The sequence below is a fragment of the Triticum urartu genome, chromosome 3 (assembly GCF_003073215.2).
Source record: "Triticum urartu cultivar G1812 chromosome 3, Tu2.1, whole genome shotgun sequence".
Lineage (NCBI taxonomy): Eukaryota > Viridiplantae > Streptophyta > Magnoliopsida > Poales > Poaceae > Triticum > Triticum urartu.
The window spans coordinates 635,725,367-635,749,455 of NC_053024.1; the positions used below are offsets into that span (position 1 = coordinate 635,725,367).

At 44.4% G+C, this 24,089-nt stretch overlaps 3 protein-coding genes and 1 non-coding gene across 5 annotated transcripts; 2 read left to right on the plus strand and 2 right to left on the minus strand.

Moving 5' to 3' along the window:
- Positions 1 to 1,152: 1,152 nt before the first annotated feature.
- LOC125549785 lies at positions 1,153 to 1,348 on the minus strand. Its single transcript, XR_007301504.1, has one exon. It is a non-coding gene; the product is annotated as a U2 spliceosomal RNA (small nuclear RNA).
- A 2,409-nt stretch (positions 1,349 to 3,757) lies between these two features.
- Positions 3,758 to 6,648, plus strand: LOC125545525 (ribonuclease 2). Its single transcript, XM_048709504.1, has 9 exons — positions 3,758 to 4,068; positions 4,248 to 4,276; positions 4,380 to 4,453; positions 4,591 to 4,692; positions 4,845 to 4,848; positions 4,985 to 5,076; positions 5,318 to 5,479; positions 6,120 to 6,216; positions 6,313 to 6,648. The coding sequence occupies exons 1-9, from the start codon at positions 3,854 to 3,856 to the stop codon at positions 6,381 to 6,383; spliced, it is 846 nt and encodes a 281-aa protein (XP_048565461.1). The 5' UTR covers positions 3,758 to 3,853; the 3' UTR covers positions 6,384 to 6,648.
- Positions 6,649 to 6,792: 144 nt separating this feature from the next.
- LOC125545524 lies at positions 6,793 to 10,655 on the minus strand. Of its 2 annotated transcripts, XR_007300067.1 has the most exons (5): positions 10,414 to 10,652; positions 9,724 to 10,095; positions 7,795 to 8,921; positions 7,503 to 7,688; positions 6,793 to 7,241 (listed from the first exon to the last, which is right to left on the minus strand). XR_007300067.1 is itself a non-coding variant. In XM_048709503.1 (4 exons), exons 2-4 carry the CDS (start codon positions 10,064 to 10,066, stop codon positions 7,694 to 7,696), a joined length of 1,482 nt encoding a protein of 493 aa, XP_048565460.1. In that variant the 5' UTR covers positions 10,067 to 10,095; positions 10,414 to 10,655; the 3' UTR covers positions 7,551 to 7,693. The 2 variants fall into 2 exon arrangements, 1 of the variants encoding a protein (XP_048565460.1); XM_048709503.1 differs by lacking the exon at positions 6,793 to 7,241 and having other exon boundaries at positions 7,551 to 7,705; positions 10,414 to 10,655.
- Positions 10,656 to 15,441: 4,786 nt separating this feature from the next.
- On the plus strand, positions 15,442 to 22,815 carry LOC125547062. Its single transcript, XM_048711091.1, has 13 exons — positions 15,442 to 15,495; positions 18,129 to 19,334; positions 19,447 to 19,547; positions 19,630 to 19,744; positions 20,125 to 20,202; positions 20,558 to 20,650; positions 20,757 to 20,840; positions 20,948 to 21,043; positions 21,270 to 21,332; positions 21,421 to 21,451; positions 21,973 to 22,019; positions 22,223 to 22,281; positions 22,433 to 22,815. The coding sequence occupies exons 1-13, from the start codon at positions 15,442 to 15,444 to the stop codon at positions 22,635 to 22,637; spliced, it is 2,232 nt and encodes a 743-aa protein (XP_048567048.1). The 3' UTR covers positions 22,638 to 22,815.
- The last annotated feature ends 1,274 nt before the right edge of the window (positions 22,816 to 24,089 follow it).

Consider the following 24,089-nt stretch of genomic DNA (forward strand, 5'->3'; position numbering starts at 1 on the left):
CCGGTTGTAGAAAACGTGACACCTTAACTTATTTAAAATGCATCAACCGCGTGTGTAACTGTGATGGTCTCTTCTCAGCGGAGTCCGGAAAGTGAACACGGTGTTGGAGTTATGTTTGATGTAGGTTGTTCTAGGATCACTTCTTGATCATAGTTTCTCGACTGTGCTTTGCCTTCTCTTCTCGCTCTCATCTGCGCATGTTAGCCACCATATATGCTAGTCGCTTGCTGCAGCTCCACCTCATACCTTTTACTTTACCCATGAGCTTAAGTAGTCTTGATCGCGAGGGTGTGAGATTGCTGAGTCCCCGTGACTCACAGATACTTCCAAAACCAGTTTGCAGGTGCCGATGTTACCGATCAGGTGGCGCAACCAAGCTCAAGGAGGAGCTCGATGAAGATCTTGTTCTTTGTGTTGTTTCGTTTAGTTGATCAGTAGTGGAGCCCAGTTGGGGTCGATCGGGGATCTGTGTAGCATTTGGGGTGATCTTCTTTTATTTTGGGTTCCGTAGTCGGACCTTGTGTGTATCTGGATGATGTAATGTTTTATTCATGTAATTGTGTGAAGTGGCGATTGTAAGCCAACTATGTATCTCTTTCCCTTATGTATTACATGGGTTGTGTGAAGATTACCTCACTTGCGACATTGCTTTTGATGCGGTTATGCCTCTAAGTCGTGTTTCGACATGTGGGAGATATAGCCGCATCGAAGGCATTACACGGACGGGGTGCGGAGGAGCATTACACTTGCTTATACCTTTTGTTTTGTCTACAGTACCCCGTTGGGCTGATCCACTGGGCTCACGCTTCGTTTGTGTTGCAGCGACTCACGGAATCTGTGCCTACCCAGAGATACAGGATGGGTGCGGCTACTTCTCCACGGCGCTCTACCTCTGCATCACGTAGGTGTCACGATAAATGACTCGCACGACATGAAGATAGATTTTTTGAATCCCTCAAAAAAGAAAGATAGATTTTTTGAACATCACTACACCAAGATAGATATCTGAATTTGCACGCAGAAAGTTCTGCCAAAAGCACAGGTAGGTGGTTGGGCATGCACGTAGCCATTGCCCTCTACACCCGATTGAATATTTCAAACATTTAACCATCACCTCACCCAATAAGAGGCTAAAAATTTAAATTGCTTTGGTTGGGGTGCGCCACACCTGGACAGTAGTGCAACGTCCAAGAAACACATGAGGGCCCCAGTGGCAAGCCACTATGGTGGACCCTCCCCATAAAAAATAAATTTAATATCGTTATGGACACATGGTCCACATATCAGATATTAAACTGATAAGAACAGATACTACACTTGATCTTAGCCAAAAGGCCGAGAAAGGTATGAGTTGTAGCTGCTGCCCTGCCCCTCTATTTGTAGCCTCCTCGCCCTCCCGTGCCCTCCTCGCTGGGCGAGGTGGGACTAAACGAGTTGCTCCTCGCGCCTGCGGAGTGCGGACGGTGCATTGCCCCCGAGCCAACCGCTTTGCATGGGCCGCCTTTTGCTGAGGTCCAATGGGCCCGATGCCATATTAGCGTTACAACCTTTTTGTAACAGTAGATAGCCACGTACGGTTCTTCTAAAAAAAAGTAGATAGCCACGTACGGTGTTTCACTCAAGAAAAAAAGGCACGTACGGTGTACATTTGTCTCGAAGAAAAACGTGCGGTGTAAACATGGTGAAAATGGCATCAAAGAATATCGGAGGGATCGGGCACAGCCGCTGCTCTCAATGTACTGTAGCAGACTAGTAGTGCGTTTCGCCCCCTGGGCGAGCTGGTTGTGATCAGAGACGAGCTCGCTTGCTTGTCTCTTTCGACGGTGTTTAATGATGGCAAAGGATATTCCGCAAATAATCCAGAGATTCGAGAGCATCAGACCGACGACATATGCCGGGGCAAAATAGTCGGCCAGCCTCGGGTCGGTTGCTGCATCCGGCAGGCTCTTTTTTTCTTGGCCGGGTGGGGCTCGGCTCTTATCTTCTTTTTTCCTTTTTTGCTACTTGCAATTTCCACAGGGGCATGTGATGCGTGTGGTACTCTATCTCTGCGCCCCCCGCCCACAAGTTCCCGTCTGGAAAATGTTTGCGACGAGAAAAAGAAGGGCCATATACCCCACATTTTACGTATTTGTATTTTCAGTAAATACACACCCGTTCCCGTACCCGTTCCCATGTGTCTCTCGCGAGGCCAAGGGAGGCTAGGGTTTTCTGGCCCCCCGTCGGCAGCGTTGCAAGTCTACCTCGTCACCTATGACCTTAAGCCATGAAAGCACGATGGATCTAGGTCCTTGCCGGTGGAAGAGCTTCTTCTTCTTCTTCTTCTTCTTCTTCTTCTTCTTCTTCTTCTTCTTTAAGTGTTTTTATGTGAGTTTAGGGCTTGTGTTCTGTTTAGGAAGATGGTGGCTTCTTGAAGATTGAATAAAGTTCTCTCCGCCTAGCCCTCGATCCGGCAGTGCAACTACCATCATCGGAGGGTGTGTGGAGGTGTGTTTCCGTCGGTTCCTATGTGATTCGGTCGGTGGTTGTTTTTGGCGAATCCGCTCGGATCTGATCTTCGTTTGTCTTTCTTCATGTGTCTTCAGTTTGGATCCTTCCGATCTACACTTATTTTCATCAGTAGCGGTTGCTGTTCTGGTGCGTTAGTCCTATGAGACCTTAGTACAACGACTCTCCGACTGTCTCCTACAACAAGTTTTGTCCGGCTGCAGTGAGGGAAAGGTGATGACGGCGGCACGCCTTTGGCTCGCTTCAGTGTTTGTGATCATCGCCGGGTGTTCTACGAATCTGAATGTAATTATTATTATTTTTTGTGTTCGTTGTACTACCATGATCTTTTTTAGGTTGTACTGCCATGATTGATGATGCATAGATTGAAAGTTTTCTCGCAAATAAAAGAGAAGGGCGTGAGGACTTTTTCTGGTGTTCGTTGTACTGTCAGTGAGGGCTTTTTATTAGGTGTTAACTCATACCAAATCGTCGCCCCCTCCCCTACCCATAATTTGACTAGCAGGTACCGCAACGCACCGCCTCGCCACCCAACCATCCTTTTTAATCCCCCTTCTTCTTCTTCGGCGCCCGTAGCCCACCACGCACACGGAACCACCAAGTCTCGAGCTTTCTCCCGCAAGCGATGTCACGGGCAGCTGCGACGTTTCCGTCCTCACCGGTCAAGGACAACGCAAACATCAATGTTGTCCTGGCTCCGTCTCGTAGCTCTGGTCCTCACTTTTTTCTTCAACAAAATCAACTTGCACCGACTCTGATTTTCAGGCGACTTCAGTTGTCAAACATGTTTTATTTATTTAGAAAGGGCCCAGCTTTTTACATGGAGTATCGCGTGGGAATCGATTTGAATAAACAGAATAACATGCATTTCACACGTTTCTCAAAGCACATATCAAAATATACCCTTTTTCTGCATGGGCATTTCAAAATACATCCACAGACCGAGCCTATCAATTCTTTAGTTTATGCTACTTCTCTGTCCTCACAATATAACATGTTTTTTCAAGCTAAAACAGCTTGTAAAATCATCTTATGTCATGAGATGAGGGAGTAGATGGTGTACTTTGGATTTTTGAACGGCAGAGCTACCGGTAGAGAACTGATTTTATTTTGAATTACGAAAGCAAAACAGAAAATAGACGGAGAGGTGCTCCTACCTGCCAGGACGCGCGGGCCCCACTTGCCAGCGGCACGAGGTCATGCCTAACCGCACCATTATTAAGCACCCGATTGCGTCTTGATTGCACTCTATACTACTACGCTCAGCTCTGAAACTACGACCCACCCGGCAGCCAGAGGGAGGGAAGGAAAGGGGGAGAAGGAGACACCGCGGCGGGCGGAGGCAATGGCGACGGCGACGGCGACGGCGACGTGCCTGCTGGCGGTCTGGGCGCTGGTCGCCGCCGGCCTGTTCGGCACGGGCCTCGCCCGGGCGTCCGTGGCCCCGGCCGCGGTGGGGAAGGAGCAGCGCGAGTTCGACTACTTCGCGCTGGCGCTGCAGTGGCCAGGCACCATCTGCTCCTCCACCCGCCACTGCTGCGCCGTCAACGGCTGCTGCCGGTACGTGCTCCGGCCCCCTCTTCTCCTCTCTCCCCACCACCGCCTCATCCGCGCGCGCGGGGCTCTCGTTCGGGTCGGGTCGGGTGGGGTTTCTGGCGCTCCGGAGATTCGATTCGATTCACCATCCTGCCCTGCGCACATGTGCTCACGCCGTTTGTTCTCCGTGTTCCTCGTTGCAGGTCGGAGGCGCTCCACACCTTCACGATCCGTAAGTGCACGGCGAACATCATGCTTAATTTTGTGCTCTATATCGGTTTCTGGTCGATGTGAATTCCCTCACCGGCGTGCTTCATTTTCCGTTGTCGGAACAGACGGGCTGTGGCCGGACTACGATGACGGGACCTGGCCGTCGTGCTGCCGCCACACCAGCTTCGACATGGACAAGGTCCGCAGAGACCTCACTGTCACTGATACGTGGCCGCTCTGGCTTCATTAATCCTGCCCAAGTTCAATTCCATTCGTTTTGTGCTGACCTCGTTGATGCATGGTTCTGCCGTGTATTCTTCGTTGATTTTGGTCTAGTTAACGCCTCTGAAGCCCACTCTGGACAAATACTGGCCGTCCCTCTACTGTTCGACCTCTTCCACCTGCTTCAGTGGCAGGGGCCCCTTCTGGGCTCATGAGGTATTGTGTCAGAACTGACGGATTGAACTCTAAAATTACCCATCGATCGGAATTGTCACTAACCTTTGTGTTGTTTCCCCTTACCTGCTGTTTTGCATAATGACATTGGCATGTGCTGCTCGATCGGTCATTCGTGGATTACTATCGTTTAGTGGGGTAATTTTCTTCAATCCGCTTGACCTAATGAATTGGATTGTTGTCATAAAAGAGGGTTGCTAATTTAGTAATCCATGAGCGCAAACATTGTCTCATTTCCATTGCTAAGTCTCCATCATTTGTTTAATTTTCACAGAGAAGCATGGAACATGCTCGGCCCCTGTTGTTCATGAAGAATTACAGTACTTCACCACCGCCCTTGATCTCTACTACAAATATAACGTTACAGTAAGCATCTGGTCATTGACTCATTAGGTGTAGCGCATTATTGTCATTTCTTGCAGGAATTAGTGGTTTCTTTTGTTGGCTATAGCACCTGAACCGTTGTTATTCAAATTAGCTTTGTTTCCTGACGAAGAAAACAAACTTAAAACCACTCGAATTGTAGTGCGTATGAATTTGGCTCCTGCTAAATTGTTCATAGAAATTTGTCTCTTTTACATTGTTATAATTTGGATTGGGATTGCAGGAAATGCTGGCGACTGGAGATATCCTGGTCTCCAACGGTAAAGAATATGCACTGAGTGATGTCATTGATACCATCAAGCATGCTTTTGGGGGCTCACCGCAGATCATATGCAAGAAGGGCTCAGTTGAAGAACTAAGGTTATGCTTCACCAAGGATTTGAAGGTGAGTCATCTTTTGTCCTTGGACAGGTCTCCTCAGTTTTCATTTTTATTTGCATGAAGAGAACTTCACTGCTTAAGGAATAATGTTGCCACAACCGTTCTGAATGATGTCCAACACGCAGGCCGATAGGAATCCTCATTTTTTGCCATGAAGTACTATTAATGTGGTACCGATTACCAACAGCAACACGTTCTTAATCCCCCACCCCCCCCCCCCCCCCCCACAGAACTGATAGTTGCAGTTACAATGTTACATTTGCTAAAATTTGAAGCATGTTACTTTCTGGAATACGATCAACTATCTCTCTAAATACTGATAACAAAATAGGTGAATCCGATTTTTATTTGAATGGAATGGCATAACTGTGTTTGGGAAATTTTGGTCTGGAGTCTGTACTGTCCAGCTTACTTTCATTCAATTTTTTTTCTTAGAACTCAAAGCTGCTTCCTCCTATTGTGTCATAAACAGGCGTTGGTTAGGTTCCACTGCCGGTTAATTTTCAATAACCTATTTGACTATGTCCCCAAAGTTGGAATACCTGCAAGTGTTTTGCATCAAAATGCAAATCTCTTCATAATTGGCACATTTTCCACTTCAGTCATTTTTTTTGTACAACAAACTCATCTTGATTTTATTCCAGCCTCGCGATTGCCTTACTACTTCGGCAATGTACAAGAACCTATCGAAGTCGAAGCATTGCCCTAAAAAAATCTCCCTGCCAACATATGATCCCATCGGTAAGTTTTAACCCCTTATACAGAAGCTTTTAAGTTTACTTATGTGTTGTTCAACCCCTGGTGCCCATGCTAATCTTGATCTCTGAACATCTGCAGTACTCACAAATTCGACACTGGAGATTGTCCCAGAAGCCAGCGACAACGGGTTGTACTTCTTTACATCCTAAGGTACCGAGCATTGCTGGGCTATGAGGAAACAGATGCCTTCACGGTTCTGACTGCTTGCAAGACCGTAGCCACAGGTGCTGGGCACTGGAGATCCGGCTAAAACGGGTCTCTGGTTTGTCCATACTATTTGTAAAGGACAACATTCCACGTTTGAACAACATGGTTCGATTATGTTCTGATTTGTAAAACCGCTGGATATCAAACTCATGTTACTCATTGCATGTATGAATAATGGATGTTAAATGTACATATTAGTTCATTCTATTGCTGAAGGATGTGGCCTGTCTAAACGTTTCTAGTCATGAACGGTTCATGTCGCATGCAGTTTGTTCCATCCGCAGAGTTTAGACGTACTAGCAGTTGATTGATTGACACCGAGACATTCTTGAATGAAAAATTGAGTTCAGCTGCCAAATAGTGATGTCTCGTCATCGCATTCACTGCTATATATATGTTCCAATGTGAAGGAAATTTTTTTGGAGACTTTGCACCCAGGAACTGCAGCCAGTACAGAAACACAGATGCATATGTAGTACAAAATTCTTAGCTGGTGCTGGTGATGCGCATCTAGAATACGTTTAATCAGAAAAACCAAGAGCAGTTACAAACTGTGATGTATCGCCGGGTCATACTTACGACTGCAGATTAGTTTGTACTACCCCGTGGTCAACACTAAGATCTGTAATAATATCAAAAACGGCATTCAAACTTGTTTCAGGGCAATACTACAGCTATTTTCCATGTCCATGTAGCCGGAATTTCCATTGGCACCAACCTACTCGGATGAACCCCAGGAGACATTCTGGTCTAGGGTATCGTGCGAACTCATGCAGTTAACACATCCAAAATGCATGAATCTGCAAAAGAAAAAAAAGAAGTGACAAATGTGAGGGTAGCGTCATATGGAAGTAAAACAATGCTGGAACTACGAGCGATCGGAAGTTTACATAACGATAGATGGATATTATAAGATGAACACATGAAGTGTAATTTAAAACTTACAAAAGTCATCAAACTACAGGTTCTAAAGTTTACAGACTTTTGAACTTGGGCATTTTACAGAAGAAATGAATGTCATGGTACCCAACAAGTAGGACATAAAGGAAGCGATCACTTACCATCAGGATGCATGGTCTGAAGATTGCATATGCCATTTGGGAAAATGCATGTATAAACAGCTCCACTTCACCAGAGAAGCTAGTATGATTGCCACACATGTGCCACAAGGAGGAGGATCATCTAAAGCAAGCCCATTTCAGCCACACTCTAAGATAACAAGTAGAAAGGTGATCCGGTATGTCGGCCTGCATCAGTAAGATGACTGCCATGAGTACGAAATAAAAATTGATGAGTTCTCTGTTGAAGACATTGGTTGAAATAGTACAGAGGGAAGGCAAGAAGATAACATACAATGTCCCAAGGAGCAGAGAAGTCATCAGTTGACAGGTACCAGCTTCCACATTGTGATTCAATAGCCCTCTTCCCAGTGAAAGCTCCCAGTTCAAGCAGCTGATCAACATTATCCTCGTCGGAATCATATCTATGTCGTCTTCTCTTCTTATCTCTCTTTCTTTTTTTATGACTACTTCTAGTCAGATCCTTCTCATCAGTATCTGAAGTATGTGAAACTGAGTGCCCATCGTTCTGAACCAATGAATAATCATAAGCCTTGCGAAATTCTATGCTGTTACCAGTGAACAGAGATTCACAAGAAACAGCTGATTTGCATAATTTTGACAAACCACATAAAATTACCCAGGACTGGATGCCTATCCACTTGAGTGCATCAGGAAACTTTGTACCCATGAAATCCTTTATGAGAGCAAAATGATTAGCATCAGTCAAGTCATTCATGGTCCTCACAAGCTCGTTCATCCTCCCTCGTTCTTCCTCGTGTTCTTCGTCATTCATGAGATGCCAAAGTTGTCTACCCTTGGCAATGACACAGTTCAATAGGATAAGTTCATCAAGAGATATCTGATCAATATGTGCCGACAAAAGAACCTCAAGCCAGCAGCATGGGAATGCTAACTTTGTGCACTGTGCATTCGGACTGATGAGCTTCCCTAATGTTTTTAAGAAACGAAGAAGCCTTTGTTCGTCTAGATGAATAAGAACATACTGAGACAGGGTGGAAAACTGCTCCTCCATCAGAAAATCTTCAACTACTTGCCAGACATCTTTGAAATTCCCCTCATACATCAAATAGACAAATTGATCTACAAAATATTCTGTATCAATTTGCAGTATTTCACCATCTTTGACAGAATCAGCAAGCTCTTCTGAAGACCAGAAGTCTGGGACATATTCAAGGAAATTTTCCACTGTCTGGAGAACATCAAGATCACGAAAGTAGTGAGGCTTAGTAGCAACAACAGCAGGAGACTGACCATGCCTGCCTTTCCACTCAAGCTCCTCCCAGCAAACATCACGATTAACAAATGCAAACTGAGCAAGTGCCCGAGCACCCTTTTTGTGTGCTGACTCCCCAGTAGCAGCAAAGTGGCTAAACCATTGCAGTATCCGCTCAGGGTTTCCTGCAGGTCATAATATATAATGTAAGCAATGATACATCACATGTAAGAAGTGGCATCAGAACTAAATTCTATTGTATTGCATGATGAAAGACAAAACAATATTGTACCTAAGCTCTAACCCCTAAACATGTTTTGCTTAATTTGATCAAGATTTTATTAAAGCCGTCCAGCATAAAAAGGTACTTACATAGATTTTGAGTAAAGGGTAGGCAGAACATAACATACTGTTTATGTTAGAAAATTACATTTCTACAAGAGCATATGTATATGTAGCAAGCAATTCCTGTTAATAACTCCAAGATGTTTCTTGATGAACCATAGAATACACCACATCCAGAAAAGTGATCACTACCCGAAGGCACGCAGAAACAGGAAGAGAGGCAGGTGTTACTGTAACAACGTAACGAAAACATAATTTCGTTTTTTCTGTTAGTTTATGGCAGTGCATTACTGTAATGCCATGATATGCTACTAATATGACATACACTCTAACTTGTTGAAGCAATGCCCACAAGCAAGGGGCATTAGTTACCATAACCATCAAGTACAGCACTAACCAAAAATTATTCAAGCAGATCTTACATTATGAATAAGCTTAAGCAGCTGAACAGATAGTTTGCTGAACCATAACGTGGACTGATGATATATCTTAACATAATATCTTTAAATATATTTAACTACAGAAAGTAAGTTCTGGAAACTAGATACATAAACTGGTGAATTGCAGCAAGCAAAAATAAAGTAGAACCTATGTGAGTAGAAGCAGATAATACAAAGAAAATCAAGTTCTTAGTGAACCTGCCTTCAAAAAATTTCTCCAGCATATGACACTTCTTCGCTAAAACGGAGCCAGCCTTCGCAGGCTTCTTGTCGAAAATCATCCGCAGCAGGCGTGCAGCGACATCCCGCCTCAAGTCCTTCATCTCCAGGAGATCGAGGAACAGGTCCCGCTGGTCACGCGGATCGAGCAGATGAATCGACGAGACGGTACTGCACAGCCACATCCGAGCCTCGTACCGGCCTCCGGACCTTACAACCGACTTGATCACCGACTCAGCCTTGTCCAGCAGAGACCTCCTCGCTCTCACAGCATCTGTATCGACACTGCCGTCGTCTGCCGGCACTTGCAGAAAGAGCTGAACCATTTTTTCCCCTGCTGAAGTTTTCTGGCAACCTGAAGTTCACGAGTAGACCGATGGTCAGCAACGGGCTTCAGTTCAGTTCAAACCCCAACATTATTAGGACAATATAAGCTCCGCCGACACCTTATGCTAGGCCCTACGGGGTCGAACCCAGATGGGCAAGGAGAGGAACTAGTGGGGCAACGGGTGTGTCCTGGTTTACCAGGGTGACACGCAGCAACCAAATCGGCAGCGAATAGATGGGGGATAAAGCACAGCTGCGTCGAACCCTAGCCGCCACAACGGAGATCCTCAGAAACAATACGAGCTCATGGCTCCAAAATCCAGCCAGTGGAGCTAGGGTTCCTTACCTATGCCAACATGAGAGGGAATCAATTAGCGCCGCTCCGGTGCCTGTGCCGGCAGGGCATGCGCGCCGTGGCCCGTCGCCGTCGGCGCAGCAAATTGCGCGGGGGGGAAGAACAAATTGGATCGAACCAGGCAGCGGGGAGGGATACGAATCCGGGAGAGAGAGGGGGGGAGAAGAACACGCGAGACGACGACGCAGGGGTACTTCTCTTTCCACAGGGGCGGGGGCCAGGGATGTCAGGGCGGTCGGGGGTTGCTGTTCGTAATCATCATAACTTTTTTCCCCGAGAGAATTCCTTGTTTGGCTCTTTTAAAATAAGATTTATTTTTGACACTGCATCTACATTTCCTTCCCTGAATGGCATTTCCGTCAATTTCGTTACACTTTCGAACCAAGTTGCCCCTGACTGTTAACAACAACAAAAGAGAAGAGAGAGACCGACCGACCGACCGACCGAAAAGTTCTCTTCTCTCCTGTTTCATAGATCCGGCCGGCCGGCTAACTCATGTAGGCCCAAACCTCTTTTCTAACGAAACTGAAGTCATTCATAATGGATACCGCACGTAACCATCTAGCCTGAAATCCCGGGTTTGAATTCCAGCTCAACCCCTTTTTTCTCTCTCTTTTATCTTGATTTGTTTAATTAGGCGATGGATAACAGATGGGCTGCATTGAGTGCAATTCGGCCCGGTAGCCAGCGTTGATCCTTTCATTCTTTTTGTTAGACTAGGAAACATGCTCGTGCGTTGCAACGGGAGTAAAAGCATAACACGCCATCCATCATGTGACACCAGAGACTCCGGGTCCAACAGCTTTATGCGTTGATGACAGGCGCTAGCTGGTCGAGCAAAGCGGGCTTCTGCCCGGCGGTGCCCATGAGAGTTTTGCGTCATTAAAGGCTTTAATTGGTTGGCACGGCTACCAGTATGGACATGTGGCTACACGATGAACCATATATATGTTGTAGATGGGCTCAACAGGATGACAACCCAATTCTCGTTTATCTCAACCCGCACGACCTCCTCTAGCACATGACTCGGTGAGGGCTACGAGGATGGGGATGCGGTAAAGGATGGCGACATGGCATTTGACGGCTGCTCTACCCCTTCCTGCCATCTATCTCTTTCACTCTCTCATCTTAGTTGCCCCCGTACATGTCATCCTCATTTTGCTCGTTGTTGTCGTCGAATCCGAGGCACAAAGTTGTAGTGAAGAGGTGGCTGGAGGCAGAGGAAGTGTGTGAGGCCGGCCTTGGTCTTAGGATTAGAGTTAAGGAGAGAGTCAGATGCATATATAAGATTAACTTAAGGTAATGAGGCATGTAATTAATGGACATTGTGTCATGTGAAGATGTATTGTACTAAGGGCAATCACATTTCATAAAAAACAACACACAAATGGCACGCCGCTGCTTACCTTACATTACTTAGATAATGAGACATGTAATCAATGTACACTATGTTATATGAAGATGTATTGTACGAAGGGCAATCACACTTCATAAATAAAAAGTAATAAACAAATAGAGCGCCTTCGTTTATCTTGCAAACAGTCGTCGTCCGTCATGTCGTTGATGTGCCCTTGCAGCTATAAATAATTCACGCCGACTCAATGGTACAACTATACAGAGAGCCGCCGGAGCCGCCGAGAGAAAGAGAGAAGCCCAGAGGTGGTGCTAGCCTGGTTCACAAGTTTAGATCCTCACGATTGACACATGTTACGTGCAAAGCTAGCCCAAGAAAAGCCCACAAAAACTCTACGTGCGTGTACGCTCTACTCCTTTTTTTGGAAAAAAGATTGATTGCATAGCCAGCTGTGCACGTCTTGCCATATAGAAGTATAAATTGGATTTTTGTATTTTTTTAGTGTCTCTTAGGATTGGATCGGTTGCCCAATATGTCAAAATCAAACGTGTGGGCTGGATGGCCGGGCTTGCCCCTAACGACTTTACCTGGGCCAACATTGCTAGCAATTAGCAAAGGACAGCTTGACGAGATGCAGAGATCGTTGTTCTTTTCTTTTTAGGCAAAAAAAAAGAGATTGATATTAGGGACGCTACCTTTTTTAGATAGGAGAGAAAATAGATCGCTAGGCCAGGAAGAGATCGATCGCTAGGATTCCAAAAAAAAATAAATTGATCGCTAGGTCTGATGTGATCAATTGAAAGAGATGGAACGGAAATCTTACCTTTTTGATAAGAAAAAATAGAAGAGATCTCAGCCATCAATCTTTATAGTTAAATAAAATCAACGGATATAAACGACATGACGTATGAAGAACTATGAAAGTTTCTGTCCTTTAATATTATGTATAGATTCAAATGCACCTACAAAATAGTTAATACCCCCCTCTCAGTGAAAATACTTGATGAAGAAATGGATAAGGATGGATGTGTCTAGAACTAAAATACATCTAGATACATTCATTTCTCCGACAAATATTTTTGAATGGAGAGAGCATCTTCTAATCTATAATCCCATATTCATCATGCTATATTTGAAACTTACAAGAAAATAGCGAATCATGACCGTTCTGCCATTTTCAAAAAGGGGTGCCATGTTTGAAGTAGAGGACGTGAACCTATGTGGATCTTGAGCCATGTTTATCGGGCAAAGGATGTGTAATATTTTCTCTCCGTTACAATGCACGGACATACTCCCTCCGTTCCGAATTACTTGTCGCATGTATGGATGTATCTAGATGTATTTTAGTTCTAGATACATCCATTTTTGCGACGAGTAATTTGGAACGGAGGGAGTATTTGCTAGTGTATACACGTATATATAATATATGAAAATGCAAAGGCTACTATTTCACCACGTACAGGTCAAGACTAAGTTTTTTTTCGAACTTTTTTTTATATCTATTCCATCTAAAAACTTTCAATTGTTAAGGTAGTATAAAGAACATCAAAAGTAGCAGAAATCACATCTAGGTCCATAAACCAGCTAGCGACGATTACAAACACTGAAGCGAGTCAAAGACACGTTGCCGTCATCATCCTTTCCTCACCACAGCCAAGTGATAGATCAGGACTAAGCTATATCCTCAAGATGATCATCGGATTCAAATGTGAGCCTGAGGATACTAATCGGCACAATCCAAATCACACACGTGGCAAGTATCCTCGCATAGAGTGGCCCATCCACAATGAAGAGCATAACCGTATATATGATTCCCACCGCGATCATGAAACACTGCAAAGAATAAATGTAAGTAGAAAATCATTACTACATCGGATCACACTTTCCCTTTCATCAGATTCAAGCGAAAAAAGTGATACTAGCAATTGTGTGTACAAAATGAGTGCGGCCTTTTGGTGCCCGGGCTCAGATGAATCCGGGCATAAACAATAAGGTCGCAAAAAATAAACAAGAAATTGAAAAAAAAATCATTTTTTTGTGATGCAAGATGCTGAAATGTGTGATGTTTCTGCAAAATTTCATGAAGTATGAACATTTGAGGAGCTCGTGGCAAAAAAAAAGAGGGTACGTGAGAAACATTTGAAAACAACACTGTTCATGCACGATTTTGTCTTTTTGCCGTGTGCTCCTCGAGTGTTCAAACTTCATAAATTTTTTACACGCACATGCGCATCTTGCTTGTCAAAAAATTACAATTTTTTTTATTGTTTTACTATTTTTAAGCACATTACTGTTTACCGGGCTCATCTGAGCCCAGGCACCGAACTGGATTATCGTACAAAATAGAATACTACGGAGCGCAAGTCAAGTAACTCATTATTATCTTTTGCACATAACAGGGACGTTCGTACACTTTTACAGAAGAGAAGAAACGCTGACAAGTTTATACACATTCCATTAACTTTCTTTGTAATGTCAAACATATAAATGTCTTTCTTACTACGAGTACTAAGTTGGAGAAATAAAGTTCATACTACCATTACCAGTGTGGGTTCTAAAATTCGAGGGTGCATCTTATCTTACCCTCATCAACGGCTTGTGGCAGGGGGCAGGCTTAGACTGGGGACAGGGCTCGAGGAGCGGGACACCGATCGCCACCCAGGTTTCACCCTCCCGTCGCATCTGCAACGGCTCGGTGCGTGGGACACCGACCACCACCCTGGCTTCACGCGATCGTCGCATCTGCTGCCACGCAAGGTAGGTGGTGGCGGCGCTCATGGCTAATCTCCCGGCGCCGGCAGGTCTTGTTTGCTGGCGTACGTCGAGGTTTTTCTGGGATTAGCGTTTTCGAAAAGATCGATCGGGGTCAGAGAAGGCCAGTTAAAGCGTGATGAGTATATACTGAATACTGGTTAGTGGAGTATGAAGGAAAGGGTTATAATGGTTGAAGCGGTACGGAGTTGATCAGGTATCGGACACCAATCGTCCCGTATCCGAATCGACCCCCTGCACAATCTACGAAGGTTCCCTCTCCCGGTCTCCCCCTTGGTCTTTGTCTTGGCCCTCGTCCAGTGCATGATATTTGACGGGACAACGCTACACCTACGTAAATACTTTTACAGTTTTGCTAAAGCACATCCAGATGTGCAATAAGTATTGCACATCTAAGTCCTATGTCATTAATCTTACATCAAGATTCGTGTGGATATTTTCTTTTTCTTTTTTCTTTTCTTCTTTGTGCTTGATTCACTCATTTAGATGTGCAATAACTAGGGCATATCTAGGGCACTAGACATACTTTTACGTATCTTACGAAGAGGCTTAGACTGCGCTTGACATCGGGTATTCTAATACAAGGGTATTTCCATGCAAAAAAAATACAAGGGTATTTAATTTACAGCTGTAACTTATCGAGCTGCGAAGGATTTCCGGACGGAAATAAAACGGCCGACAGAGGTCTGTATTTTCTACAAAGGTATTTGAATGGAAAACGACAATCCAAACATGCCCTTAGATGAAAAACGTCTGATTGGAAAAGAAAAGGAAGGGGGGCCCATCCAGTGAAAATCAGGGGGGCTGGTTTGTTTGGGATGGAAGGTTTACGTAGCTATTTGTAAAGCAATATGTAGGTGTAGCATTACTGTATTTGACGTCAGAGTCTGTCCATGCAGCCTCCAAGCTGTGAGCTTCACCGTTCCAACCTGCTCGTCCACGCGCAGGTGCCTTTATTTGGCACATGCTAATTGATGTCATAATAACATTCTCCCTTAGTGACATAAAACGTTTTATATTTGTGTACAGAGGTAGTACCAAATGAACCTCGTAAAAAAGTTACCAAATGAAGAAAATGTCAATCGAGACCAAACCACCCATGTAGGGCTTTTTAGAAGAGAAAACGGCGCGTGGTATGAACATTGCCCACTTGTACCACGGTTCGTACCATACCCCACCGCCTTTCCATTGTCGACTATTTCACTTTTGCTTGATCGGATCTCACATATGAGAAACTGAGAGAGAGAGAGGGAGGGAGAGAGAGACTAGAACCACAAAATAGACGCATAAAACCTCACTTTCGAACGGGAACTGAAGGAGGAATCGGTAGTAGGGCACCGCCACTCCAACACCTCGATCAAGGAGACTACGACATCTACCATCGTCATCATCCACACCTCGATACGACTTCTTTATCCATCTCTTTGTAATACCAAACCCTAGTGTGGATTCATACGTGTGTTACATTAATCATTCATCCGTTATTGCCATGATCACCAGGATGAGGTTTATTGTCTTTGTGTCCGAGTAAACCCTCTAGTTCTCGATGATATGAAGGAATCCTAGTATGTGTATTACTGAATGCCAATAAGATGCATGATTCTCTTTATAAGTTTGTGCTAACTATTCTTCGTGATGTTGTGTGATGTCGACCTCACAAATTTTGCCGTAATGAATGTAAAGGATGTTACCATCATTGGCGAGTTAGGAAGAGGGGGTACTGCGGTGACAAAAGTTATCTCCCTGCTTCACAAACCTTTGGTAAAAGGCATAACCGAGACACCAAATTCTTTTGCCGCATCGACGGGAAGACCCTTAATCATCGTTGCCTTCACTCGACAGGGGAAGGGATGGTGCTGTCGTGCCTGATACAGAGTTGCGACAATATGCATATATCTTTATCTGGCTTCGCCCACACAATAAGCATATAAAAGTGGATAAGTTATCTGAACCCAAAACTGTGCTTTCGCACAAATAAGTAACAAAAATACTAGTTGTGAATCTGGACTCCTTGGGAACACCTTAGCGCTATTGAAGATTTCATCACTTCATTTACTCCCTCGTTCATTATTTGCTTACTTTAATTATTCTCAAAACACTCTTTCAATATTTTTACTTGCACATCACTTTTCTTTGGCCCAAAGATGACTTGCAGGCACTTTGGTAAACCTCTATAAGAGGCAAAAACCATTTCCTATGCTCTTTGTGAAATTGATACTTTTACTTAGAAAAGACTACAACTCAACCATATGCACTTGCGGGACATCAAGTTCTTTCTGGCGTTGATGTCGTGGAGTTAAGAGCCTTTGGTCTTTATTTTATGTTTTGGTTTATTTCGTGTACCAAGTTATTTACCAGGTTCTAATAACCATGGCCAAGCTTGAACATGTGTATCAACTCATCGCAATAAAGAACTTGGGACCACCCTTTAAAGAAATCATCACATCTTTAGGCCTGAGCCCCAATGATGAAACATAGGAAATTAATCCGAGTTTACTCAAACTGTTGCAGAGTAAGCATTTTACAGGTGACAACGCGGAGGATCCGTACCAACATGTGCAAATATTTGATGAGATTTGCAGGAAATTTAAATTACAATAGTGCAGAAATGCTTATTTGCGGGAAATTTTATCTATTTTCTTTGGTTGTTTTAGTAAGTATTGTATATGTTATATGCATGTGGCCTATGTTGTCGCTGCATTTATCATCTTTTTCCGGATCGCTCACTACGAGTTTCATAAGTTTAGGGAGGGGGGGGGGGTCGTAACAGTTCAAGGACTACGGGGTGCAAGCCCATAGACCGTGGGGGTTATCAGCAACGTTGCATTGGCCGTTTAGAGCATTTCCACCTCGACAAACACATCTGATGTGGTTGCGAGCGGGCATGTTGTGATTGGTCCGTGAGCTTTTCGTCACAGGCGTGCCAAGTTTGAGACCACACCGCAACCCTTTTGAAGTTTTAGCACCAAAGTGCAGCATGCACTTCAAGTTTGTAACATGCGCGCAACCTCCATTCCAAAATATAAGACGTTTTGTTAGCTAAACTATACTACCAAAACATTTTATATTTTGAAATGGAGGTAGTATTTTTTTAGTGTTAGGCGATTTTGGAAGATAACGTGGAATTGTTCGGAATAGAATGACACCGAATTAGATGGGCTTCCGGCCCGAAAGCCCTATTCTACTCATGAGCTCAAATGACCTCAGGGTGAACAGTAAATTCGAAAAAAATAAAAAAAATATTATAAAAGTTTGATTTTTTTGTGTGGAAAACATTGACAAATTTTCTGGATGCTTGCAAAATTTCAATCATGTAAGAACATTTCTGCAAGCTGTGGCAAAAATAAGCGGTACATGTACTGTTCTCCATTTAGAAATCAACATTTTATCATTTTTGTGTAGCTTACATGGTTACTTATTTCATCACCAAACTTTATACAGTGTACTAAACATCCATATTTAAAAAAACAAAAAAACATTTTTTTCAAAAACTTTTAAACGTGATTTTTGAACTATTTAAAATAAAGTGCTCCCAGCACCCGTGCTTCGAAAAAATCGCACTCGTACTTCACGAATTTAGCCACACCTACCGTCGAACGTCAGACCGGAACGGCGGAGCCACCCAACAACAGCGACCGCGGTGACCGGAAAACGACCGGAGCAACGAGGGAGCCGAGCGTATGTGGCACACGGCGCGCCGGGACGGGTCCACCTCCCAACCCCCGACGCCGGCGAGCCACACGCCCGCGCGCACGGTGCCCCAGCACCAATCCGCGCAATCCCGCGCGCACGATGCTGCAGATCACCGAATCCCGGCGTCGCACCGGCTCCACACACCCCGGATCGAGCGCCTCTTCCACACACGCGCGCGCCCAACCACCACCCCACTCGTGAACTGTGCCCGCCCCCGCCCCGCGCGCCATGGCCACACCCGTCTGATGCCACCACCCCTCCCGCCATGCTGCCCTTCTGCTCCTCCGCCGCGCCCACCCCATGCTCCCCGCTCTGCCCGGTGACCGCCGGCGCGCGGGCGCTGCGGAGGGTCGAGGCCGGCGCGCTCAGGCCCTTCGCCGCCGACCCGCTCGTCGCGCAGGCGGTGCCTGACCGCCCGCTCTTCTCCGACTCCGCCATCGTCTCCCCCTACGCCACCGCGCCGGACGACATCGTGCGGGGGTTCGCCTCCGCCGCCGAGCTGCCCGACCCCCTCTGGCGCGCTGGGGTTGACCCGCCGCTGATGCCCGTCGACCTGGCCGCGGACGCTGTGGTCGGCGCGGTCACCGACGATGCCGCGCAGCAGGCCCTGATGGACGCGGAGATGCCCACCACGTTCCCGGCCGACGCCACCGGCGTCGAGGAGTCCGTGGCCAGGTTCATCGACAAGCTCAGCAAGCAGATATTCCAGGCGGAGGACGCGCTCACCGAAGGCTACGACAAGCTCAGGCTGTCGGCGTACGACGCTCTCGGGGCCTACAGGAAGGCGATAAGGGGCGTCGCTGGTGGCATCACCTCCTCGGTGGCTGCCACCAAGAAGCAGGCCGCCGGTGGGGTCCCGGACGTTCCCGGTGCATTTGAAGATAAGGTGGCCGGAGCTGGCGCCGTGGCGGCTGATGTTCTTAGGAAGGCAATTGTTGTTGCAGAGGATTCACTGGGCAGTGCAACCACGTCCCTCGTATACTACTATGGCTCGGCCAAGTCGTCGTTGCCACCAAATGTCAAAGATTTGCTGAACTCATCCGAGGAGAAAGCTAGCATAGTATTGCGACCAATTGGAAGTGCCCTTCAACAGGTATATTTGTAGCAATAGTCTCCCTTTAAGACACTCCTAGCAGTAAATCTGTAAACTGTTGAGCCAATTGTTGATGAGGCCACTGAAAATATTCTGTAAATTGTTGATTCAGGTATACATTATCATCGAAGGCATCGGAAAGAATGTTGGTTTGAACCCAAGTGACCCAATTGTTCAATTAGCAGTTTTGCTTGGAGGTTCAACAACAATAGGGTAAAGGGAAATTTCATTTCTTTTGTACTGGTACATTTCCTGCATTTGGTTTTGTGAAGTCCTGAATTTTGTAACATTGTAGGATATCTTACTGGCTCTTCGCATATGGTGGTTATTCTGGAGACTTGTCACCTGAATCGACATTGGAGTTATTGAAAAGTGATGGCAAAGCCGTACTTGTTGATGTTCGGCCTGAGGCAAGAGATTGTAAATCTCATTAGCCTTTTCTTCCGTTCATGTCCTTTTTTCATCTAAGATATCTCTCGAATCTGGTTCATGATATTTCTGCAAATTGTCCAAATGTAAGATTAATTATGAATATTTTAGCAAATGGATGTGTCATTGCTTGATTGCTTCTTAGAAACACTTTACTATCAAGTTCTTCACTCATGTCCTACCTTTGTGAACATAAACATTTTTAGTGAAGCATCCATAGGTACTGGAGGTCTGCATGGCTTTGTTGTGTCCTTTGTGGAGCACATGTAACTGAACAATTAGATGTACCTTAACACAACTGTTTGATATATCAGTTATTTTTAACAACTATAGCAGCTTCTCATCAAATTATGTTCTGTAGGACTTGAGGGTGAAAGATGGAATTCCTGACCTACGCCGTGCAGCTAGATCTAAATATGCAAGTGTTGCTTCGCCTGAGGTATGTCTGGTGTGAACTGAAGATCTAGAGTGCTACTTGTTCCTCTCCTAATTCTAGAAGCTCTATTTTTGGTGAATTATATCTATTCAAGCACCCACTAATTTCTGGACAATTTCTCTAACTCCCCTGAATTCAGCTCCAAATTTGTACGTCTATCCGTAAAGATTAAAGCTGTTTCATGTAACGAAAAGTCCTTCTTTGTCCTGATAGTATTAAGATTTGTGTTTGTTAATTTTTAAAGAATATGAAATTACTCTTATGATCTATTAGCCACTTTGTCTTAAGGTTTTTAAAATGGTGAAATTACAAAATATATTTCTTTATTGATAATTAATACATTTGTTTTGAAATTCAGATCAAAGGTCCAACAAAGAAGCTACTTAAAGGTGGAAATGAAGTTGATGATGCTTTGGTTGCAGTTGTAATCCGCAACTTGAAGTTGGTTAAGGTACTTACTCTGTTTGACTGAGGCTTGTATTTGATATTTATACTCTATCGTTTCTTCACAAGAAATAATATTCTATATGTACTGTGTTTTTCACCTGCTTTTGTAGGGTGATTCAAAGGTCATCATTATGGATGCTAATGGAACCCGATCAAAGTCCATTGCTAGGCTACTGAAGAAGCTTGGTGTGCAGGCAAGTTTTGGATATATTTTTCTTGAGGACAAGTTTTGTATGCTTCTTTCTTCATAGTTCCCTGCATGCACTATTCTTCTGTCTAATATTGAATGTTTCGATGGCAGCAACCTTACCTGGTTAAAGGTGGTTTCCAATCTTGGGCAAAGAATCTTCGTGTGAAAGAACTGAAACCTGAGACTGCATTGACAGTAATAAATGAGGTAATAATTCACACCTGAGAATCATTTGTGCAATTTTCTTCACTTTTTGGCTATCATTTGAATGATTCTTGGGATCTTTTGTGACTGTAGTGGATTCATATTTCGTATATTATTGGTTGCATGATATTTAATAAAAGGGTTTGGTGTTTGTCATCACTCTCACATTCCAGCCTTTTATCACTATCAAAGTGTCAAGCACTTGAATCATTGTTCTGAATGTGTGTAGGATGCCGAGGAAATCCTAGAAGGCATAAAGCCCACCCCTACACTTGTCTTTGGATCTCTTCTGGTACATACATGCCACTTCTTCTTTTATGGGTGTCTGCAGCAGCTGATGGCATGCTTCTTTCTTGCTAATTTTGATTTCTTTTGCACAGGGCCTCTCAGCAGTGACTTATGCTTTGCTAGGTAAGTAGAGTATGGAGATAGCATGTATGGTTTATAAAATGGGTCCTCCTGACACCAAGGGGTATCAGATAGTCATGTGTTTTGCTACAAAGGGCAAGGGCTGTGACACTCGATTCAAAGGACAAATAGTTCATGTACAAAGTACAAGGGAATGGTCTTTAGGATATATACACATAAGAGGAAACTTTCTTTTGCATAGCAAAAATTGATGCAATTCAAGTATGGCATTTTAGTAAAATTAAGAAGGTATTGCTTGGTGGAATGTTTGCAGTTAAACAGTTTTGAAAACCGCTTCTCCATTACCTGGTATATACTGTCCTTCTGTTAGGCATCGACCTAAACCACTTCCCATTGTTTGATTTATTTGCCATTTCACTTAAATGTGCATCATTGGCCTTTTTGGCCTAATGCCCACAGATATTTTTTATTGGGCTTCTAAATTTTAGTTAGGTGAAACCTGTAAACTGCAAGCACTTCAAACTACTTTCTGATGAATTGACTATGGATGAACCTGATTGTAGAATGGGAGACGACTTTGCAGTACATCGGTGTTCTTAGTCTTGGGTTGGTAAGTACTCTCCATTTTTAAATGTTTTGCACATAGCATATTCATTGTTCAGTATGTATGTGCATCATGATTGGATACAAGCAATGTAAGTTTGTGCAATTTTCTACTACCGTCAACTACAAAAAGTTAAAATATGTGGCCATTTGTCAAGTGTCAGCGACAATGTTTATGCCCTGCCACCTGATATTTTTCTACTGTCATAGACAATCTACCTGCGGTTCTCTACGTACGAGGGTTCGGAGGATTTTCTGCAAGACCTAAAGTAAGTTCCCCTGGCTTGTGACATTTGTGTTCTGTGGTGCGCTTTCATTCCATCATTTTGTAGTTCAGGTGTTTTAAGCTTGCCACTGCTCAAACTTCAAGCACAAATTAGAACCATCACAAATTCTCCCCCTCTCCTTCTCTTTCCGCAGGCTGTTGCTGTCCCCACTAAGAGTGGGCGCGGAAGCGTTCTCGTGGGCAGCTAAGAAGCTAGAGCCGAACAAGATTGGCCTGGCGACGTCCCCCTCCACGACGGCGGTGCAGGACCGAGTTCTCAAAGCGGCAGCGAAGCACGAATCGAAGCCGTCTGATGCGGAGGAGTCCACCAAGACAGACAGTTTTGCCTCCGAAGCATGAGAAGCTCCCTGTGAGCGTGTGAACTGGATCCGTAGCCACTTCGCCGTCAGTCTGGTGAATTGATGTTTTTGATGTTAGTAATGGTACCATGAGCCGCCGTGACGACGACCGGCATTGTAAATTTATAAGCAGCAGTTTATATTACACTTGTTAGCAGAAGTCTTCAGTCATTGGTCCAGTCTCATTGCCTCTCGCTAAAATAGAGAAATGCTAGCACAACTTCACTTGACGTTTTTGTACATGCCACACCATGCACAAAACACTCACATATTTGCATGCATAAAGGTTTCTCTGAGAGGTGGGGCAAGCAGATTCATTCTGCGGTTAAGAATGGCACTATGTGTGTCATACTTAATGGCCCGTATTTTGTCAGCTTCAAGTGGGGTGAGTCAGGGGACAACATTACCCACTTTCCTTTCCAATATAGCTGCTGGTAGTCTGGCTAGGATGGTGAAGAGTGCTCAAGCCAATATCGGTCATGTTTCAGTATGCAGATGAGACAATCATGCTTGTTCAGGATGAGGTGAAGCGGGAGATTTTTTATTTTTTCGAAACGGAGGCATGACCTTTGCGTCATTCATTAATTAAGAGAGAAATAGAGTGTTCGGTTATAGAAAAAGACGACACATGTCCAAACAAAATACAAAAGGCCATTACTCTCCCGGCATTATTTATGTCAAATGTTTTGCACCTGTGGTGGACCGAAGTCTTGCTTCCTTCTTGATGCCCTCAATTAGGATTTTCGGTGGTGCGGACTTGTAACGAGAGACCCTTGCATTTTTTTCATTCCAAATGGTCTAACTTATAAGCATGGCTATTGATGCCATGGCACTTCTATTCGGAACATTGGCTTCGGACATGTTGATTCGACACTCTTTGGTTGAGTACTCCAAGTGCCAAGTGGTGGTGTCAAGGTTCACAAGTTGTAGTCATTACAAATCACCTCCAAGTTTATGCGTGGCCTTCTAGGCGATGAGGGCATCAGGAGTTTCACTGAGGCTGCTGTGTGGGCCTTTCTCTTGTGCCATGCTTTTTTGTAGGCGCTTTTTTTTTCTGCTTTAGATTTTTGTTTTTTTGAGGATTCTTTTTCGGGTGAAGACTAACTTTCAAAAGAGCAATTCATTGTTAATACAATTATCCGAGCTTAGTTTTATTCTAATATGTTGAACTGTCAAATTGGTCATTGGCCTTTGAAGTACTTAAATATGTTCAACTGTCAAATTGGTCGTTGGCCTTTGAAGTACTTAAAACTTTTCTGTGTGTGACTACTCATGTTGTTGACTAGGCCAGTTTGGTGGAGAAGGTTCATAAAAGGATGGAGTGCCCCTGTGTATTTTAGAGGTAGACTCGCCCTGGTAAATTCTTGCCTGGCTAGCTCTTGTCAATATCACGTGTCAATGTCAATGTATTCGTTACCTGTCATTGAGAAGTTTGACCAAGTCAGAATATCTT